Here is a 20,234-nt window from a genome sequence, read left to right on the forward strand (position 1 = left end):
TTTCCCTCATGTTAGAATCCTGCAGAAGATACCATGTATTTATTTGTATTCAGTGGTATACAGAATTATGTAACAAAAACTGTTAAGCTGAAGGACCTAGTTGTGTGCTTCACTATAATTCACTTTTGACCTTTGCAAAATTAAACAGTTGATGGGGTATTTAAAGGTGCATATTCAAAACACCATTAAATACACCTTAGTTGCATTCTTTGCTAATAAGATTGTAATAGTTTCCATACTGTGTCACGGTACAGAGTTATCAGCACATGATTACCCAACACTTTACTACTAGATATTAATTAATCAATCTATTTATTTTGCCTGGATGTTTTTTGGCTAGGGCTGATCCTTGCTCAAACCACTGTGCTGGTTCAGCTGGGGGTACAGTATGCTGGGGCTCAGGGTGAGAGGGAGTCCTAGAGAGCAAAGAGATCTGCAGGGTCCTGAAGGGAATATTTTTAATTTCAGCAGAACTGTGGTTGTATTTTCGTTTTAAAAATTTCATTGTATTTTAATACTTGAAGGCATTCTTATTAATATTGGAAGTTAAAAGCCTTGTAAAAACTTTTTTCTTTATACAAACAGTAAAAAAATCTACTTAGTAAATGAAGGTATTTAGTAGAATATTTATTTATTTATTTGATTATGCATTTATACTTAAATCACTCAGTTTATGAGATAATACAGCCTTTAAACAGCTAGTTAGTTTTGTTGCATTTTGGCATTTGTCAAATAATTTGACAAATTTGCCATAAACTCCCTGACATTTTTGCTCAAAAGAGTTAGTTTTCTTCATTCTTTGCTGCCAGACAGGTCATGCATCTTTTCAGGCCTGAAGAATTTCTATCAGCTATTTAAATGCAGGGCCACAGAGACAAAGCCAGACTCAGGCTGCAGCGAGCTGAACCGGCGTGATTCAGGACCAAAGGAGTTGCAATACATAATTAAACAGTAACTGCGCCCTACTCCATAGACTTTATATCTTGCAGCATGAACTGCCTGCTTTAGCAGCGAAAAAGAGGTATATGCGCAGTTCTCAGAGACAGTACACGAAGAAGGATGGGGAAAATTGTTACTGAGAGACGCTTTAAAAGTTGTTTTTCTTTTCCTACTACTTAGGGAACATGAGTAAAGATGGCTGCTGCCAGTTCCCTGCTGCTGAGGGAAGAGGATGCGTCCCAGCTTCCCAGCTCTTGGTGCTGGGAGGAAAAGAAAGGGCAGAGCTGGGCATCGCTCTCTCCTTGGCGCTATTGGCAGCCGCCTTTGCTTTTACTCCCTGTGGCTGGGCTCTGAGCCAAGGGAATTACATACAGCCATGGCTGTGTGCTGAAAGGAAGAGGAGGAGGCAGGGTAATCTTTCTCAAGCCTTCTTGCACCTCTCTCTGGTGCTGTCCTCAGCAGCAGGTTTCTGCTCACCTTGGAGTGATCGGTGAGGATCCAAGCTCCTGTGCCTCAGCTCGTGGTGCTAAAATGGGAGAGGAAAGATGCTATTAGCTCAGTTTTAGGGCAGCAAAAGGATTCTGGCATGAAGCAGCCATATCGTAGTGTTGGTCTTTAGACAAGGAGGTGATACACTCCCACCCGATGCAGCTGAGCAGCACGAGAAGGGAAAGCCTCAAAGTTTGAGTTGCCGCAGGCCTGTGGGTTGGTAGCTGATTAGCGCTGGCCTCGCTGGCAAGTTTTAAACTGCAGTGTCAGCAACCTTAAAAGTGATATTTATACAAGGCTGTGCTGAATCTGATGGGTGAATAAATATCGTGAGAAGTTTGTTGACAGCGAGAGTTATTTTCGCTGATTTTCAGAGAAGTACCTCAAAGGAGCAGGCTATAGGGAAGAGGCAGCGTGGCTGTGGGGCTCTACAAGCACAGAGGAGTTTGATGGTGAATGAAGAAGATGCACACAGAGACATGCTCTTAATGGTGAAGGCGGCACTGCAGTGTGTTGTTTACCACAGGCAAATAGGCAGAGGGAAGGGAATGGCCTGGAGCTGCCACAAGATCTCTTAGACTGCCTGGAAAACAGAAATGCACAAAGCAACGGTCTCATGACAGGGCCTGGCAACCAGCTCTGAAGGGCTCTCAGCAGACCTTCCTGAAGTCCTACACAGATGTCGCTGCCTTTTTGTATGTGTGACTGTGCAGAGCGTGTGTACAGAGGAATATACACAAGTTTGTGCAATGCTGTGGGTTTAAAAACTTTTTTTTTTTCCTGCGGGATGTGCTTGGCCACGAGTATTCGTATGCTCATTTCTTGGTGTCTAGTGCTGAAGTCATACCAACTTTTATCTTCTATAAAGCAGATGGGCGGCTTTGCCGAGACACTGGGCTTCTACTGTCCCTTCACACCTGCTGCTGCGATGGGCTTTCTCCTGGCTGGCAGGCTGCTGCCTGCCCTGTGCCGGGAGCCCCATGTGTCTGGGGGGTGGCTTATGGAAAGGAATCTGCAGCCATTTCCCTGTCTTTGAAGGTGTTCCTGGCCCTGGCAGTTTGCTGACAGCAAGGCTGGTTTCCCCTTATTTCTTGTGCACCTCTTCACTCAGTGGGTTTGTTTCCTGTCATAACTTGTGGGGTTACCTTGCACCCTTCCCTTCTTTTCCTTGCTTTGAGCACAGCACAAGTTAATTTCTGCCCATGTGTGTGCCCTTGAAAAATAATCTTCTGAGGCAAGTCAGTTTATTGTAGTAATATCCAGGGACTCCAGGCAAACTCAAGGACTCATATTTCATACTTTGACCAAGGAAACACATAGGAAGGTGCAACTTTTGCCCTGAAGACCTGTAACGGTAAATTCTGCTGATCCTGGTGCATCCTCTAAAGTCATCAGGGGATGTATGTTATAGCTTCCAGAAAGAAGAACAGCAGGGTCAAATCAATGTAATGCTGTACTGAGTGGTGGGAATAAATTGGGAATGGGAAAGAGGGAAGACAGTAGTGGATGAGTATGCACCGTGGAATGACAAAGGTTCGAGCAGCGCAGTGGCTGCTGACTCACTGCATTGGACTCGTACCAGGGTGAAGAAGATTTCGGTGGGGCCTGGGACTCCAACAGGGTGAGCAGGGTTTTGTAGGACTGGACTTCAGAGAGCGCAGTTTGAGCCCTGCTGTAACAAAAATTCAGATGAATGATTGATTTTACACACATGAAGAATTCTTTCACAGCCAGCAGAAACACTCAAGTACTTAAGTCTTTGCTAGACTAAGACTAAGCAATCAATGCACTTTATGTGTTTCAGCTGCCCACATAGATGATACTTTTTTTTTCAATGCATCATGTGAGGGGGAGAGAATATCCTGAGGAGGTTTGTTATGTACATGGAAGTGTTTCAGCCTCTTGTTTGAAAACAAACAAACAAAAAATGAAACTAAAAAGCAGCAGCTAAGTTTGAAAGCAAGAAATTATTTTCTTGCTAAATAACCTCAGACTGAACATGTTTTAACAGAAATGCTCCAGAACACCATCTGTTGAAAACCCGTACTTTGTTTAGTTTTATATGTTGGATGTTTAATTTTTTTTTATACAAACACACAAAAAAAGAGCATCTTTGTTCTTTTGCAGAGAGTTGGATTGAACGATGTCTTAATGAAAGTGAAAACAAACGTTATTCCAGTCACACCTCTCTGGGGAATGTTTCTAACGATGAAAGTAAGTAACTTGTCATTCATTTAAAATCAGTGTGAGCGTGGTCAAGTGCTAATTTTCTTCTATATGTTGCTACATCTTGGTAATATTTTTAGTACTCTGTGGTTTGAAGAGTCAATTTGCTTGACACATCCAATGGTTTTACTATTTTTTTTTTTCTGGAATATTTGCTATTATGCACCATTTAAAAGGAAGTATTACTATCTATTAGTTAAAGCAATCAGAAGAAGTTTGTATCACTGACTGAAGGTCGAATGACCTCTGAAATATGCTATTAGTTTTAGCTCATAAGTAAAACCATCTGTTTTGCTTTTCACTGGTGAACACCATGCGGTTGAAATACAGGAAAAATTGTGCTGTTTTTCAGTACTACTATATCAAATCATACATACAAAACATTTACTTTAAGAATTAAACAATCATCACGTTAAAGAATTCACATATTAAATCATGATATTGATTCCGTTTTGGTCATGGAGTGGGAACAATTATAAATCTAGCTGATTTTAAAATAGCTTTTTTTTTCTTATATCTTTTAGTTATGCTAATTTTAGATCTTGATTTTTAATAGGAGCAGGTAATTTAAAAGATCAAAATATACCTTAAAATAATATAAATATTTATTTTTAAAATTGTAAAACAATTTTAAGTTTGCCATTTAGTTTTCCCTGTTTATGCAGTTTCCATTCTACTTCATTTGCCTGAAACAGAACACTCTTCATGTTAGTTTTCCTCTCTGTATTTCATGTTAGTTCATGTTACAAGATATTAATGCAGACTGAATTCTTTAATTCATAAAGTCTCACATTTTTATAATATTCAAGCACATAATTTTAAAAACACATTTTTAATCACTTCTTAATGGCTGAATGTCCCTTTCATTTTTTTTTTTTTTTTTAAATTTTCTATTTTAAGAGAACTACTTTAGTTTGATGTTACAGTAAAATTACGCACCTTGCAGCATGATGTTTTAATGGATCATGGAATTTGCCGTATTTGGGCCCTACTCTTTGTTTGTCTGGGGATCTCTTTTGAGACAATATTTCTTCTAGAAGGAGAAGGAAGATGTTGGAAACATGGTGTTTATTGGTGACTCCCAAGCTAAGGACAGTGAATAAGAATCCTTAAAGACAGACAATACAACTTGAACAAGTTTGGGTTTTTTGTTGTTTTTAAGAATTAAGGGATTAGAAATTAGCTTTTCTTTAAAAATAAAACTGTAGTGTGTTTTATAAAAAGCAGAAAGCATCTGCTTGTTAATTTGCATTTTATGAGAATGTGTGAGGCTCAACAAAATCCATTTCACTCTGATGCTACTTGAGAAAGTGATGGAAAGAATCTGTAATGAATGAGCTGTGACTTCAGACTCTGTTCAACTGTGTTGACTTTAGTGAGCTTTTCCTTAGACTCACAGTTCAAGACAGTATTGTCAAGGTAACTATTTAGCACCACTAACTGTAGTAAAACAGGTTATAATGTCACAATTATAAGTCTCCTTCTATGTTCTGTTTTAGATCTGTCACCCTAAATGGGTTGTAGCAAAACCAGCTGTAGTTTGTAATATGTGCATTCAGTTGGAAAGCGAGCATGAGAAATCTGCCACAAACCCAGGGACAGTAAGAAGTGGACCTGTGTGTATTAGCAAGAACAGATAATTCAGACAATGGCATTGAGAAGATCAGATGGTTGTTCATTCTGTTTTCTGGTGCTGGAATTAAAGGACAAGCGGTGATAATGAAAGGCAGCGAATGTAGAGCTGATAAAATAAATATATAAATTTTCCACCACAATTTCTGTGCAGAAGATATTGTCACGCTATATAATGGAAATGGGAGTGAGAGTTGATTTCATCTGGCTTCCTTCTTAATAGTCAGTACTCCCAGATGCTTCCTTTGCACTGATAGCAGCTTTTTTACAGTGCAGATAAGAGAACTAATCCACCTGAAAAGTCATCCTTGGTTTTGGGCATGAGGGGAAAGGGTGAAGACAAAGGAGTGGGAAAGAGGAAGAAGTCACTTGCCCAGCAGCAAGAAGACCAATACTCTGCGAAATCCAGAACAAACCAGAAGTTTCATCTTAGAAACCATTGTATTATGTGCTCCTTTCCAGCTCTGGAGTTTTCTGACATTTCTCTAACAGTACTCATACACCAATTAAGAAATTTCAAAAGCTATCATGTCACTCTTTATCCAACCTCTGTCATACACTTGCCAACAGCAGGAGGCAAAATGTTTTGAAAGACCACATAACCCTACTTGTATTCCTCAGAATGGTGGTCAAATTGCTATTGTCAGTGGAGCTCCAGTTTTCATCTGCAGCCAAAAGAAGGCACTATCCTTCCTTTTCTTGACTGCTTAGTTTTTGTCTCTAAATACATTAAGTAGCTGTTGGTTGGACTCTACCAGAGAAAATGTGGCTTTGGTGTCGTGTTGTGGGGTGGTTTTTTTGTTGTTGTATTTGTGTGTGGGTTTGGTTTTTTGTTTGTTTGTTGGTTTTGTGTGTTGTTTTGGTTTTTTGTTTGTTTGTTTGGGGTTTTTTTTGGCCTTGCAGCTAGTGACAACTATGACAATTTGCACTGTGAACGGTTGATGTTCTTACTCAGTATCATGCTTGGTCTTGTGACTGTTTTTTCCTGGATGTTTTTAGAGTTCATAGGTTCTTAGGACAAGTTTTTCTGATCTCCCTTCCTATACTTGGAGTATGCTACAGAACCATACTTCAGGATGCAGGGGTCCTTTGAAATCTTCTGTTCTTGTCCAGAAACCTCCGGGCCTCTTGAACATGCATCATATGTGCAGGGAAGCAATGACTCACAACTGTGGATTCCCATGGTCTCACCACTTCTCGGGGCACTTCTTACCCTCTTGGAACCTCATATGACCTGTCACAAAACACAGCTTTTATACTCTAACATAAAAATTCTTAAATATTGGTTCACTTTAATTTTTTAAAACATTTTTTCCTTCCACCACTTCCACGCTCTACATGTTAGTCAAAAGATTCACAGAAAAAGGGAACGGTACAACTTCATATCTAATAATTAAAAAACTCAAACTCGCAACATTTCATGTGTATTGCGCATTGAGCCAGATTCTCCAAATTGAAATAGGGATCTGGAAGAACACAATTCAAGGATTATTGAAGTTTCAACTTGAGCTCTGTAAGAAAGGAGCCATGACAGGGTTGCTTGTCCAAATTTTCCTGTATATTTAGAAGTGTAAATGTGTAAATAGTTCATGTGAGATAAAATAAAAGATTCAGGCTAATTCAGACTGATTTTTGCACTTCAGAAGCAGTGTTCAAAATCTGTGTTCAAACTGGAAAATGAAATGGAAGATTTATCCAATAGTGCAATGGTGGTTTGTTTTGTGTGGTGTTTTGTTGTTGCTTGTGTTTTGTGGTTGTTTTTGTTTTTTCTTTTGTTTGTTTGTTTTGTTTTTTTGTTAATTGAAGTTTAAGAGGCTTAAAAAAAAAATAAAAAAGAGCTCCTTGATTTTGTTGAAATTTTCCTTGGAGAAAATTCTTTTTTAATTGTACCTACTCAATTTGAACTATACTTTCATGTTTCTGTATTTTAAAAGCATGGAATACATCCTAATGAGCCTGAATCTTATTTATGGTTGCATGTAAGTAAGAAACAGGGAAGCTTCTTACTATTTCTTAATTTTAGCTAAGGGCAAATCACTTTTGAGAACAGTCAGAACCCAGACCACAGGGGCTGCAGAGGAAGAGGCTATTCCTCTGAAAGGTGTGGAGTTACCTGGATTAACGAAAGGAATTTATCCATATAAAGCTACTAATAATGTTATGTCTTTAGCGGTTTTGACACACATGCAGGCAGCATTGGGAATTACAGAACCCTTCTGTTAACTTCACAGTGGAAAGCAGAGCTTTAACTCCACTTTAATTCTTACAAGCAGACTAACATCAACGTTTTAGAAAAAGGTGTACTAATGCAGAGTCTTCACTTGGGTTTGTTCCGCTTACTGTGTTTAAGGCAGTGTGGTTAAAGAGGTGCCCAGCGTAGCTCCTATTGTCTCCATGTCTTGCTCCAAGAAGCAAGAATTCCTTTGAGCTGGACCTAAAGCCAGACAGCAGAAGTTAGAGGATACTACTGAGAGTTCAGGGAGAGCCACAAACATGTGCAGAAGTTACAAACAGAGCTCTATCACAGTGGCTTTGTAATAGAGTTTTGAAAGGAGAAAGATCCAGCTGCTAGCAAAGAAGCTTCAATGGGGTTTGGGAAGAAAAAGATTCTCTGTGACCCAAGAAATACTGTTTTTCTAGCACATTGATGATCCCAGTTTTGAATTTCTTTGAAGGCCTCTTCCATGCTGTTATTACCTGCTTTCAGCTTGGGATAAATACTAGGTTTCCCACCTAACCAAGTACCTTGAATATACCTTTCCTTGGAATGCTGGTAGTCCTCCTGCTGGTGGTGGAGTGAGATCTGCTCCTACCTGGCAAGTGTTTTTCTCCACCTGCAGCTGTGCATCAGGAGCAGGGTTTATCCTCGTGACTTCCAGTCCTTTTGCATTTGTCATGGAAGAATTTTCAACTCTATTCCTTGGTGGTGCCTTGAAGCAAGGCTTCTTCTTTCTTTGCAAAATACGTTGGATTTTTAAAGTATTGAATCTTAAAAGGTATGAGTTAATTTTAATCTACAGCATTGTTCTGATGGGGACTGGTAAAATGACAGGCCAAAAAGTATGGGAAAACAGCATTCCTCATTTCTTTAGTGCTGTACAAACAGATCTGGGATCAGACCTGAGTCAAGAGTTACAAAAAACATTCTGGGCTCATTCGGGAAGTCACTGAATGTGCTGCTACCAACTAAAATATAAAGAATATGGTTATTTATTATTTTCTGCTAGTCAGTTACCTGATGAAATTGCATTGTTAAACTACACAAGGTAGAATAAAGTGCTTGTATATGTAATACTGAAAGATTGTATTTCTTGGTCCCCTCCATTTCTATGCCATGTGTAATTCTTTCCATCTATTTAACAAAAAAAAAGTGAAAGTTTTCTGAAGATAAATATTTTATCCAACACCTGGTGAAAATGAAAAACATTTTGGCTGACAGCTGGTCCATTGGAAAAAAAAAATAATGTTCTCTTGTATAGAGACTTGATTTTTGGGGGAGACCTGCTAACTGTGTTAAAAACATGTTTTGTTGAAAATCCAATTGTTCAATGGGTAATATTTTGAAGGAAATTGATGCTTAAAGAATTTTTTAAAATAAGTTCAAAATCTGTCATTCTCCTTGGTTTTAAGTGACAGTTAGATGACGCTGAAGAGTCTTGAAGAAGGTACCCCAGGAAGCAGACATACCCGAGGAGGGAGATTTAAATTGCAGTTTATGATCTTGTTGTTTGTTTTGCTAAAACAAATCCTTAAATGAGAGGAGCTGAGTATGGCTGGCTTGTAGTGTGTCTGAGGGTAGGTTAGGTAAAGCACCTGCTCACAGTTGCTCACTCTTAATGTGAGTGAAAAACAGCTGGGGAGGGATGAAAGGGATGTAGAGACCCTAATACTGTATGATTTAGATAGTGGCTTTATGTCTGACAGAGTTGCCATATCCAGAGGAAAACTAAGTCTAGATGGCTTTCACCTATGCTAACTAATAATGCACCTTTAAATACTACCCCCCTTCAATCAAGAAAGATAATAAAAATGTTTATTCCAGGGAGGGTGGAGTAGTACCTCTTGGTTTCACAGGCAGAGGTTTAAGATTTCTGAACTTTAGAGGACGGGTTATTTAGATCAGTGGCTTTCAGCCTTTCCAATTTGCATCTCCTTACCCTGTTTCTCCAAAAATAAGACAGGGTCTTTTAAAATTTTTGCTTACTTTTTTACATGTATAGCTACCTGGACACTATCTAAATTGACTTTTTAAAAAACGAACTGCAACTAGGGCTTATTTTTAGAGTAGGGCTTATATTTTGAGCATCCTCAAAAATCTTGAAAAATCACGTTAGGGCTTATTTTTGGGGTAGGTTTTATTTTTGGGGAAACAGGGTAGCAATTTCCAGTGAGGCTGAAACTAACCAGTGGGTGACAGGCTTTGGCACTGACATAGAAAATACTAATTAAGAAAATGGATGAGTTACATCTGGGAAGCAATAACCTTAATTTGAACAAGAAGACAGTGGGGGACAGGAGGATGTCTGGGGCCCCCACATGCTGCTGATACCTAAAGGCAGTAGCTTTGGTGGTTCTACCTTGCTGCAATGTCTCCTTCCCTGCAACAGCAAAGACCTGAATCCCTCCAGTCTGTAGAAAGGCTCTGCCCTACCCTGTGAAATGAGTCCCTGTTAGAATCACAGAATAGTTTGGGTTGGAAGGGACATTCAAAGGTTATCTAGTCCAATCCCCTGCAATGAGCAGGGACATCTTCAACTAGATCAGGTTGCTCAGACCCCTGTCCAGCCCGGCCTTGAATGTCTCCAGGGATGGGGCATCTACCACCTCTCTGGACAACCTGGGCCAGTGTTTTACCACCCTCTTTGTAAAAACTTTCTTCCTCATGTCTGGCCTGAATCTCCCCTCCTTTAGTTTAAAACCATTACCCCTTGCCCTGTTGTAACATGCCCTTCTACAAAGTCTGCCCCTTTCAGGTACTGAAAAGCCACAATAAGGTCTCCCCGGAGCCTTCTCTTCTCCAGTCTGAACAACCCCAGCTCTCTCAGCCTGTCCTCACAGCAGAGCTGTTCCAGCCCTCTGATCATTTCTGTGGCCTCCTCTGGCCCCTCTCCAACAGGTCCATGTCTTTCCTGTGCTGAGGGCTCCAGAGCTGGACACAGGACTACAGGTGGGGGGGCCCCACCAGAGTGGAGCAGAGGGGCAGAATCACCTCCCTCCACCTGCTGGCCACTCTGCTTTTGGTGCAGCCCAAGATATGATTGACCTTCTGGGCTGCAAGCGCACATTGCCGGTTCATGTCATGTTGGTAAAACTCGTGTACCCCCATGACTGCCAGCGATAATTTTCTTAAGCAGGAGAAAGGCCCCCTGCCAGTCAGTACTTCACCTCCCACAGCACTCTGCTGAGATGAACTGTTCATGACTATCTCTCTTTCACTTTGAATTTGGAAAAGGCTGGGAGGTCTCTGCCTCTTGGGCACCCACAGGGCTGCCTGTAGGTGAAGGGAGCTGCAGCAGTCTCCCTGCCCCAAGCCTGGGGAGATGTCATAACTCCTGTGTGTCCCTCCCAGACCTGCTGTCTATTCTTTCCATGGCAGGGGAGGCTCAGCAGGATGCAAGACTGGACCGGGCTCTGGTCAGGCGACCTGCCTTTTGCCCCTCCATGGCAGCTGTGGGACCTTCCACACCACAGAATCATGTAATCATAGAGTGTCCTGAGTTGGAAGGGACCCACAAGAATCGTTGAGTCCAACTCCTATGGCTCTTTTGCCCTCTTAGCAATCACGCCTCCAAGCCAGCCTCTTTTGTCCCGTTACTTGGATAAACAGTGAAACTCAGGGGCAGACATGTCTTCCCCCTTCTCCCCAAACTGCTTCTCAGGGAAGGCTGAAGCCATGCGAACTCTTCTTAGGGTGCCTGTGCTGTCAAGGGTAAGAAGAAAAAACCAGTCATTGTTGTGAGAGAAGGTGGCTCCGACTATTTAATCCACCCAGTGGTTTGAATCTGTGCTGCGTGGCTCTGCCTCCCGCTATGGAGAAGGCGCTTATCCTGTTGTCAAGCGCCATCAGCCTGCAACAGCCATGGCCACTCAGCATTCAGGCCCCGTGTGCTGAAGGTTTGTTGCGTGCCGACCGTTTGTTTAGGAAAAACAAGTGAAAAACACAATTTAAAAGTGATTTGAAATGTGTATGTTGGTGCTATGTGCTGAATAAAAGTGGGCCCCTGAAAGGCAGGGCCGGAGTGTGCGGTCCAATAATTAGAGGGCCATTGTCATGCAGATGCAGAAGAGGGGCTGCTGGCAGTGTCTGCGGGTAACTGTGAATCTGGATTTTCCTGACATTTGGGGGATCGGCCTCACAGACTAAAGGGTGTTCAGTAAAAACAGCTTGCCCTATATGTAACAGAAGAAATATTGTGGTATGAGGGCTGAAGATGATGTTTTTCCGAAGTGGGGTTTTGTTTGTGCATGTCGGCTCTTGGGACTGCACAAAGGGCCTCCCAACGGGGTCTGAGACTCAGAGGTGATAGCGCAGCTCCCTTAGGATTCAGCATCCCAAAGGCTCACTTAACTTCTTAAAATTAGTTGTATGAAGAAATGGAAGTTCAAACAAGGTGTACAGGCACAGTGGTTTACCTCAGGTTTTTTACGTGTCAAAGCCTTCTACACCTAATGCTTTAATCAGGGACAAAGTTGTTAAAATACCAAACCGTGTTTGATAAAACGTGTCCCAAAGTGTACCCTTCTGGAGATGCTGATTGTGCTTCACTCCATCTTTCACAAATCACAATTTAGTAGGAATTATTCTATATACTTTAAAATTGTTTCAAAAGAACTAATGTGAACTAGGAATAATCCAATATTTTAGGAGTTTTATTTTTATTATCTTCTTTATTCATCTTTTATTTGAATTTTTGGAAAGTTGGCAAATCAGAGAGTTACCTTGGAAACAGTTAATGAAGAATACTATCATAAAAAAAATATCTGAAAGGGAAGAAAGTATATTATAGACTGTTTTTAATTTCAGTTTTTCTTGTTCATAATTAATCTTTGTAAATTTATAAACTTCCAGTACATATTGTATGTTAGGATCACAACCATGGATGAACTCCATTATGTTTAATGCCTCATCTAATATAAAACTTGGGTAAGGCAACTCTTCCGTTAAAGCAGGTGAAAGGTTTTTTATGTTCTGACATGCTGCTAGAGGTCTAAGAGTTGCACTTCTTTTTCAAATAAATTTATCCTTTCCAAAGTCATTATTCCTATGCTCCACCCTGCTCCTGCTATCAGTGATGTTTGCAAGGTTTATTGCCTTAAGCAGTATCTACAGATGCTAGCTTAGAGAACATTATTATTTACATTCCCACAATTTAGTCAATATATTTTGAGAAAGCCTTGGCACTTTGCAACTTTTTAAAAAATCAGATAATTCCTTAGCAATTCATAAATGCCTGAGCAATTCCAACTGATATTACATAGTGATTTTTGTTTCTTAACAGATGAGGAAAAAGAAAATAATAGAGCATCGAAACCACACTCAACTCCAGCTACACTGCAATGGTAAGATGCCTTTTTAAAAATATCAAGAAACCCTGTCAGTGTTTTTTCTTATACCTTTTTCAGCTGAAGAGAATAGACATCTTGGACACCTTATACAGTTCAAAATATACTTTCACTGTATATGTTTAATCTGTTCATTAATTTCCTGTACAGCATTTCTCAACAGATGTCTTACTCTTATGGGATTTGGTTGAAAATAGGAAACCTCTGATAGAGTTTAGAAGATCTACTTGGCATATTTGTTTGCCACCTTGCCAGCTGCTGATTTGTGGTTTGTCATCATTGTTATATTTATTACATAAAGAAAACTAGTACTAAGAATTTTTTTCTAGACTCACATTTGTTTCAGTGTCTTGTGAAGCCCACATTTACTGTTGTACTGAATCAGATCTCTGTAATTTAATGTAGAAGACAACAAAAGAAGAGAGGGAGTTTGTGGTTTGATTCATTTCCCAAAATCCCTTGCAAATTAAGTGAAGGGGGAAAAGGAAGAGTAAATAGGAAGAGAGAGAGGATGGGGAGAGGAAAGTTTGTTAGTTTACTGTGCTATGAAAAATGAACAAGTGCTGTTTGCTATAGTTTACAGCAGTATTTTAGGGTGCATGTTCTGTGATGTCACTTAGGCTTCTGACATCCCTTCGCATAGGTTATCTCTTAGACTTTTGTTGACTTTTCCCTTAATTTAGACTTTTATTCTGACTTAGCTTTCTTAACATTATAAGTAATCAAGCATCTTTCAGGGGGTTCCTTGTAACTGTCAGAACAGAGCTCTGTTACAGAGAAGCCTGGGAGCATGTTTGTCTGAAAACCCATACCCCTTAGCTTAAGTCTGTTAAAAAAAAGGACTTCAGTTCACCTCTAAACACTTGTCATAGTTTCCTGGATGAAAAGATAAGATTGTTGGCAAAAAATGTGGGGTTTTTAGCAAGATGTTAGCAAAATTATTTTTCTGCTTCTGTCAGCCTCTTGGGAGATCTAATTGAACAAACAGCAAAGAATAATTAATTCAGTAAATTTTACTCTGTGAAATTCTGTAATTCTGTGAAATACACATAAAGATATTTGAATTATTTTGTCCGCATTTCTTTTAAAAATCTGATAATTTAAATTTTAGATTTTAAAAAACCCACACCTGTGGGCTGATTTAGAATAGGTTGCTGCAAGTATTCAGTGTTCAACCTTGAAGAAACTTGCAGAAAATTCCAGTGCAAATAATGAGATGGGCAAATATAAATAAAGGCATTTACTTTTGAATTATTGCTTCTTTGTAACTATTTGTATCACTAAAGGACTGTTTTTCAGAAGTTCAAAAAAAAGTGAATAAAGGGAATGTCTACAGATCAAGAGAAAATTCTTAAAATAATTGTGAAATGTCATAGAGGTATTTTATTATTTTCCATTATTCACATATACAACTTCAACACGCTTCAAACAGGACAACAAATACCTATCTAACTAAAATAAAATAGGAGGTAGGGGTTACGAGTCCCAAATTTAGAACAATGTTTGTTTTGCAGTAGAGTCAGTCATGAGTCTTTTCCAGAGAAGCAAATAACGTAGTAGCTGAGAAGTCAGAGTTAATTAGAACATGCCAACGATACTGTTCCCAACAGAAAACATGCAAATACTGTAAACAGTCTTCTGCCAAATACTTCCAAGCTTCCTTGGTCATAAAGGTTGGTAAATCCCTAAACTCCAGGGATATTGAGCCCTGTTGGAATGCAGTGTGCACGCTAATGCTCATTCAGCAGTGTTTGCAAGAGAATCCTAGAATTTTGATTCTGAAAAGGCTGCTCACGTTATCTTCCCTTCCCCCTTGCTAGTGTACTGGCTCACTACCTGTCTGCTGTGTCATGTTTCTTAAACGTTTAGGTAGGTCAGACATTCTCCCCTTTGAGTCTTTCGGACCATCTGTAATTTCCTCTATTCCATTTTCCACACAAAAATACACAAGGGAACAGAAAGCAATGAAGTTTTCAAGTTTAATTTATGTAGCTGATGTTAAACTGAATTATACAATTGGCTCATTTATTAATAGACCTGCAGGTGAAAGTTTCCCAGCTTTGTAGCCATACCATAGAACAGTTTGATGGTGGTTTCCGTATGTTTTTCAGCCCATGTACTGCAGCTTTGAATTGGTATGTCCCAGAGAAACTGTACTACTGGGTTTGATATACTAAATAAAACTACAAGCTCAAAAGTTATTGTCAAATTGCTAAAGTAGCGAGCTTGCTTTGAGTAAATATGTTGAGTTTTCACTCTTCTGGAGAGCCAGACACAGCAGCATCAGGTAATTTTTGCTGCGGTAACACCTACCAACCTCTGGGTTGGTGAAATATTGTGGTCAGCATTGCACAAATGTTGCAGTGAGCGATTCCTGTAGATTTAGCTTTATGTGTTTGACAGTTTTGCCTGATCCAACTTTTCACACAGACAAAAAAGACTAAATTTACCTGAATATGCCTTGGCTGAGCATGTGTCCTACCCTCTTACAGGAATCTCTGGGCCAGTTTCAGGAGATGGAAGTGGTGGGGTAAATTATTGACCAGATTTCAGGACACAGAACCAAACTTGTCTTGTGCTGGTAAATGGAAGCACCACAATTGTCTGCAGTGTCTGGTGTCTGCCAAGTTAAAGCTGGTCACATTTTTACTGTTAGATGCTACTATCATTTACAGCTAATGAAGGCAATGGAGTGTTGGAGAACAGAAACAGAGGAAACGTCAGTAGCAGGGAAAAAGAAGAGGAAAAAAGTATTAGGGAAAGCAAAGTGAGACATAAGGGAAATAAGTAAATTTTGTCACATGGTTTGTTTTGCCATCAACTTTATTAGTTATTCCTTATCTGGCATCTTGCTGAAAAGAGCGAACAATATCAATCCCACGGGGATCTATCCTTAATGCTTCTGCTTCTCCAAAGGCAAAGTACATTAAACACTATAAATGAGGAGGAGGAAGAAATAGCTGAAGATATCAGGAAAAATCTAGATGACTGTCAGCCTGGCTAAATAACCTTTTCCTGGAAACATGTTTTTGTTTTGGTTTGTTGATGACACAAAATGAAGTGAAACGCATAGCAAATGTAGCATTACTGCTAAATATGTCATAATTGGGGAAACTATGTGAGCTTGAATGTAACTGTTAAGGCACCAATACACCAATACTTAGAATCCTGTGCTTATCCCCTGTTCCTGTGTTCATTATCATCTGTAAAACTATAGCTTGCTAAACACCTGGCTCTAAAACATTGGTGATTATTTCAGTGGTGAACTGGCTGACCAAATTGTGTGAAACCTGGTTTTACCTCAGTTTGGGGGGTGTGTGTGCGCCTGCTTCTCCAAACGTAGAATTAATCAAAGTTCGATCAGCCTAATTCCATGCAGTTTGGTGCCTTGCAGTGTAGGTGCTCCGAATAATAACAGTATCGTGAAACTAGAATCAACAAAACTATTTTCTGCAACATTTGTAAAAATAAGTAAAAAAGGGGAAGGTAAATCATTGTGAGGTAACATTCTCCCCAGATTAATAGTTTCTCAGAAATTGTTATAATGCATCAAAATTAATCTGTTCTAGAATCCTTTATGTGATTAGCAATGGTAACATGACAGTTGTTCTGTTGCCTTCAAGTCTGTAACAACACTACAGACCTCATTCTGCTATAGAATAATCTCATTTAATCCAGAAGTATATAAGTGTACAAAGAGGGAAATAGTAATAGGGACAGATAAAATTGTCATTCCTGTGGAAGGATTAGGTGTTTTATTGCTATACTGTAGTGGCACAAAAGGTCTCATTGTGAACTACTGGATTTCACATGGCTTTATTAGGACATTTAAAATTTTATATATATATTATTTCTGATAATGATTTGTTAGGTAGAAGATTGAGTTCATTATCTTTCCACAATACTGTAGAATCAAGCTGAATTCAAAATATGATAAAGTTGTTAAATAAAAGACAGGAAAATAAAAGAAGTGGAGCAAGATGGGGTTTTGATCATTAAAAAAAAAAGTTCAGGTATAATGGAGCATTGTTCAGTGTCAGACTAATGACTCTCTGTGAAAGAGAGGAGAAAAAGAGAAAAATTCATCAGATATGAACAGAAATAATTAACTGCTTTTCTTTCTGTCCTGTCTTGGTCACGGAAGCTGACATTCCAATTAGCAGCTATAGTATACAAACGAACTCTCCAGGTTTTGAAAGGAGGTTTTGTTAAAGCGCTATGAATTTGAGGAAAGATGCCGTGATGATATTTCTGTAGAAACCAAGGAAGAATAGATGTTGCCCATACAAACTGATTCCATTCATCCAGCCGGATATCTTATTAAAATAGTTTGCAGTCGTAAATGATCACGATAACTGAAATGGAAGGTAGATAGGTCCTGAAAAAGGCAATGAAGGAGCAAAACTAGGTATTTGGAAGGTGTTCTACAACTATCAAACTACAGGGAGTTATTTACAGTAAAATCTGAGGTTTTTTGAGAATATGTGTTGATTTTCTAATATGTTTAAGAGGAAGTTGCACCTACTTTCTTCTAGCCAGCAAGGCAGACAAGCACACATGTAACTATAAGCATATGAGTAACACCATGGATGACAATATTAATTATGGTTTCAAGTTGAGTGTATATGTAAATACCTCTTGAACATTGTTGGATCAACAATCATAAAAATGTTATTTCAAATGAATTATTCTTCTAACATATAGATTGATAATGAGCCCAGTTTCAAATTTTAAAGATGAAGCATATGTCTATCCATATATTTGTTGCATAATTTAAAATTTTATAGTTGTGTGTTTGTCTGTGTAAATGAATGATAACAATTTCTTCAAGGCAGAGGAGGATGTTATGTCACAATTTTATTTGGCATTGGGTTCAGATCATGGACTCTCTTTTTTTCACTTTGTCCATCAACAATAACAAGAAAACATTATACGGATATTATATAGTGCACACTCTTCAGGACTTGCAAATAACTTGCTTTAGCCACATCTGCTTCCTCAAGGTAAGGAATTTTGCAGCTGACCGGGAATGAAAAATGTGTCATGAATCAAAGGTGGCCTGTTCTGTAAAGAATGAGAGAATGCTTCACTTCAGTGAATGTTATTTCATAGTTGTACATATATTTGTTTACTGCAGGATGTTTTTAGGCTATAAGAGACTACTAGCATATTTTTTTCCTAAAAATAGCACTTTGAAGCATGGTCAAAGACCAGCATCCCTTTGTGCTAATCTCTACTCGCCTGAGAACTCACAGCCTATGTTTTTAACAGGAAGCACGAATGAAATGAAGCAAGTATGGAAGTGAATTGCAAGGAGCACTGAGGAACAAAGCAGAGAAAATTTAGTTGACAAGTAATAGCCAGAATGTTTAATTTTAAAGATGTAGCTTTGCACACTGTTTACCACAGAGGACATCCAACATACTTGCAGTTCTCTCTGATATTTGCTTTTTAAGGCTGGAGGAGAACTATGAGATTGCAGAAGGTGTCTGCATTCCTCGAAGCGCTCTCTACATGCATTACTTGGACTTCTGTGAGAAAAATGACACGCAACCTGTTAATGCCGCCAGCTTTGGGAAGGTGAGTCCAAACAGCAGTTTGATGCCTTGAGCTCTCACCCAGTTCAGGTGAATTTGGATTATTGAAAAAACCTAAACAATCATTTACCATTGGAGATAGAGCTATATGACTAGAAAGTCTTATGTATTCAAGTTTTTGGGCAAAGGCTGAGATTTTAAGTATTTAGAAGGCTGGAATAATTTCTGATCATGACTAAGCTCCAGAATACATTAGAATTTTTGGTGATTTCAGTGTCCAGCCTAGCTGACAGTGGCATGGTATACAACACTGGCAGCTTGGAAGTTGAATACAAGTGTAAACACGTCTGTATTGTGACCTGCATTGTTTTACCAAATATATTTTTTTCTTAGATAGAAATGTAAAATATCAGTCATTTAATTCTGAGGCTTGTCTGTGCCATTCTTATAAGCATGATACGGAGATCCCTGAACTGACAATATCAGTCCACACTGACAAATTCGCACATTGGAGTGCAACGTCTTCTGGTGTGAAAGCTGAGGAAGGACCTAAGGGCATTTGTGTGGCACAGCAGATACAGGTTGCCAGGTTATCTTTGCACAATGATTCCTTGTGCCTCTGCTTTCCAGTTCAGCTCTAGTAAGGGCTACTACAGTTAAGTCCAGACTCACAGTGAAGATGCACTCCTAGCACAGATGCAGCTGTGCCTTGTCCAGATGTGAGCAGTAAAGCTTTTGTGCTATACGTCACTAGCAGACATTAATGACTGGTTAGGATGTTGCATGAAGTTCTTATTTTGGATTTGCTGGTCAGGTGATGTTTATTGCCCAGCCAAAAATAGGATGATATTTTTAATTTTTTCATTTAAAGCTGAAATTTTACACTAGAATGTGTCACAGGTCTTTAAAACTTGTAGGCTGTGAAAAAAATAAAAAGTGCAGCGTTTACCACTGTTTTTGAAATGCTTGCAGGCATGAGTCTGAAGCCGATTGTCCTGTAAGCTATTCTCTTCTAGTTTTTGCAACATTTATTCTGTAGAAGTGCTGGGTATTCTGGGAAGGAGATAATGTTTCTAAGTGCTTGTGTAAAGAGTAGATGAAGGAAAAGAATGTATTTAATGAGGTGTCATTTTCTATAGTGTGTCTTCATGTAGACAGCTTTGCAAGGCAAGTAAAATATACCATGTTGTAACATTACTGTGTTTATTGTGTCTTAAAGATCTGCATAGCTCAGTTGATTCTGTTAGGTTTCTGTTTAAATACACTGCATAAGTCTGAATGTAATAGTTCATTCTAAATATTATGGCTACCAAGTGGTAAGTATAGTGGAAACATCTAATTAGGAATAGAGAGAACAAGAAACAGATTTAATGCAGGCTAATATATTTGAAACTTGGGTAAAATTTACACAGTGCTAATTTTTCTGCTACAAAAAAATTCTTTAAGTTGTAAGGTGTAAATATTTTGAAATTATTTCATCAGAACATAAATTTTCCAGGGATTTAACCAAATGTTAGTATGCAGCAGTCTTGTTACCCTGTATATTACTCCATCCTCCTTCTCCCCCTGCCCCACATACACACACCTGTTCATCAGTAGGAGTACCTCGACCTAGCAGGACAGGTACAGTGTCTTCCATCCAAAAATCATAGCATTCCAATATGTTTTTCATGTGCTGCATTTCAATTATTTTCCACCTGATTGTAATAAAGTTCTGAAGCACTGATGCACAAATCTTACTTTCCCTTTCTGGGGAGAGGAACCCCTACAAAATCCTCCTAGTACCATCCTAAACCAGTGCTTTGTGTGGCCATTACTTTCGGATCTGGGAACTGAGGCTTCTGCACA

At 39.1% G+C, this 20,234-nt stretch overlaps 1 protein-coding gene across 2 annotated transcripts in view; it reads left to right on the forward strand.

The window, feature by feature from the left end:
- RFX4 (regulatory factor X4) overlaps positions 1–20,234 on the forward strand; it is a 93,904-nt gene that overhangs the window by 15,703 nt on the left and 57,967 nt on the right. For both annotated transcript variants that reach the window (XM_065845507.2, XM_065845497.2), the window contains exons 2-4: positions 3,556–3,642; positions 12,786–12,846; positions 18,306–18,429. In XM_065845507.2, the coding sequence (XP_065701579.1) occupies positions 3,556–3,642; positions 12,786–12,846; positions 18,306–18,429 (272 nt within the window). The remainder of the gene's footprint in view (positions 1–3,555; positions 3,643–12,785; positions 12,847–18,305; positions 18,430–20,234) is intronic.

Source organism: Patagioenas fasciata, chromosome 1 (assembly GCF_037038585.1).
Source record: "Patagioenas fasciata isolate bPatFas1 chromosome 1, bPatFas1.hap1, whole genome shotgun sequence".
Taxonomy (NCBI): Eukaryota; Metazoa; Chordata; class Aves; order Columbiformes; family Columbidae; genus Patagioenas; species Patagioenas fasciata.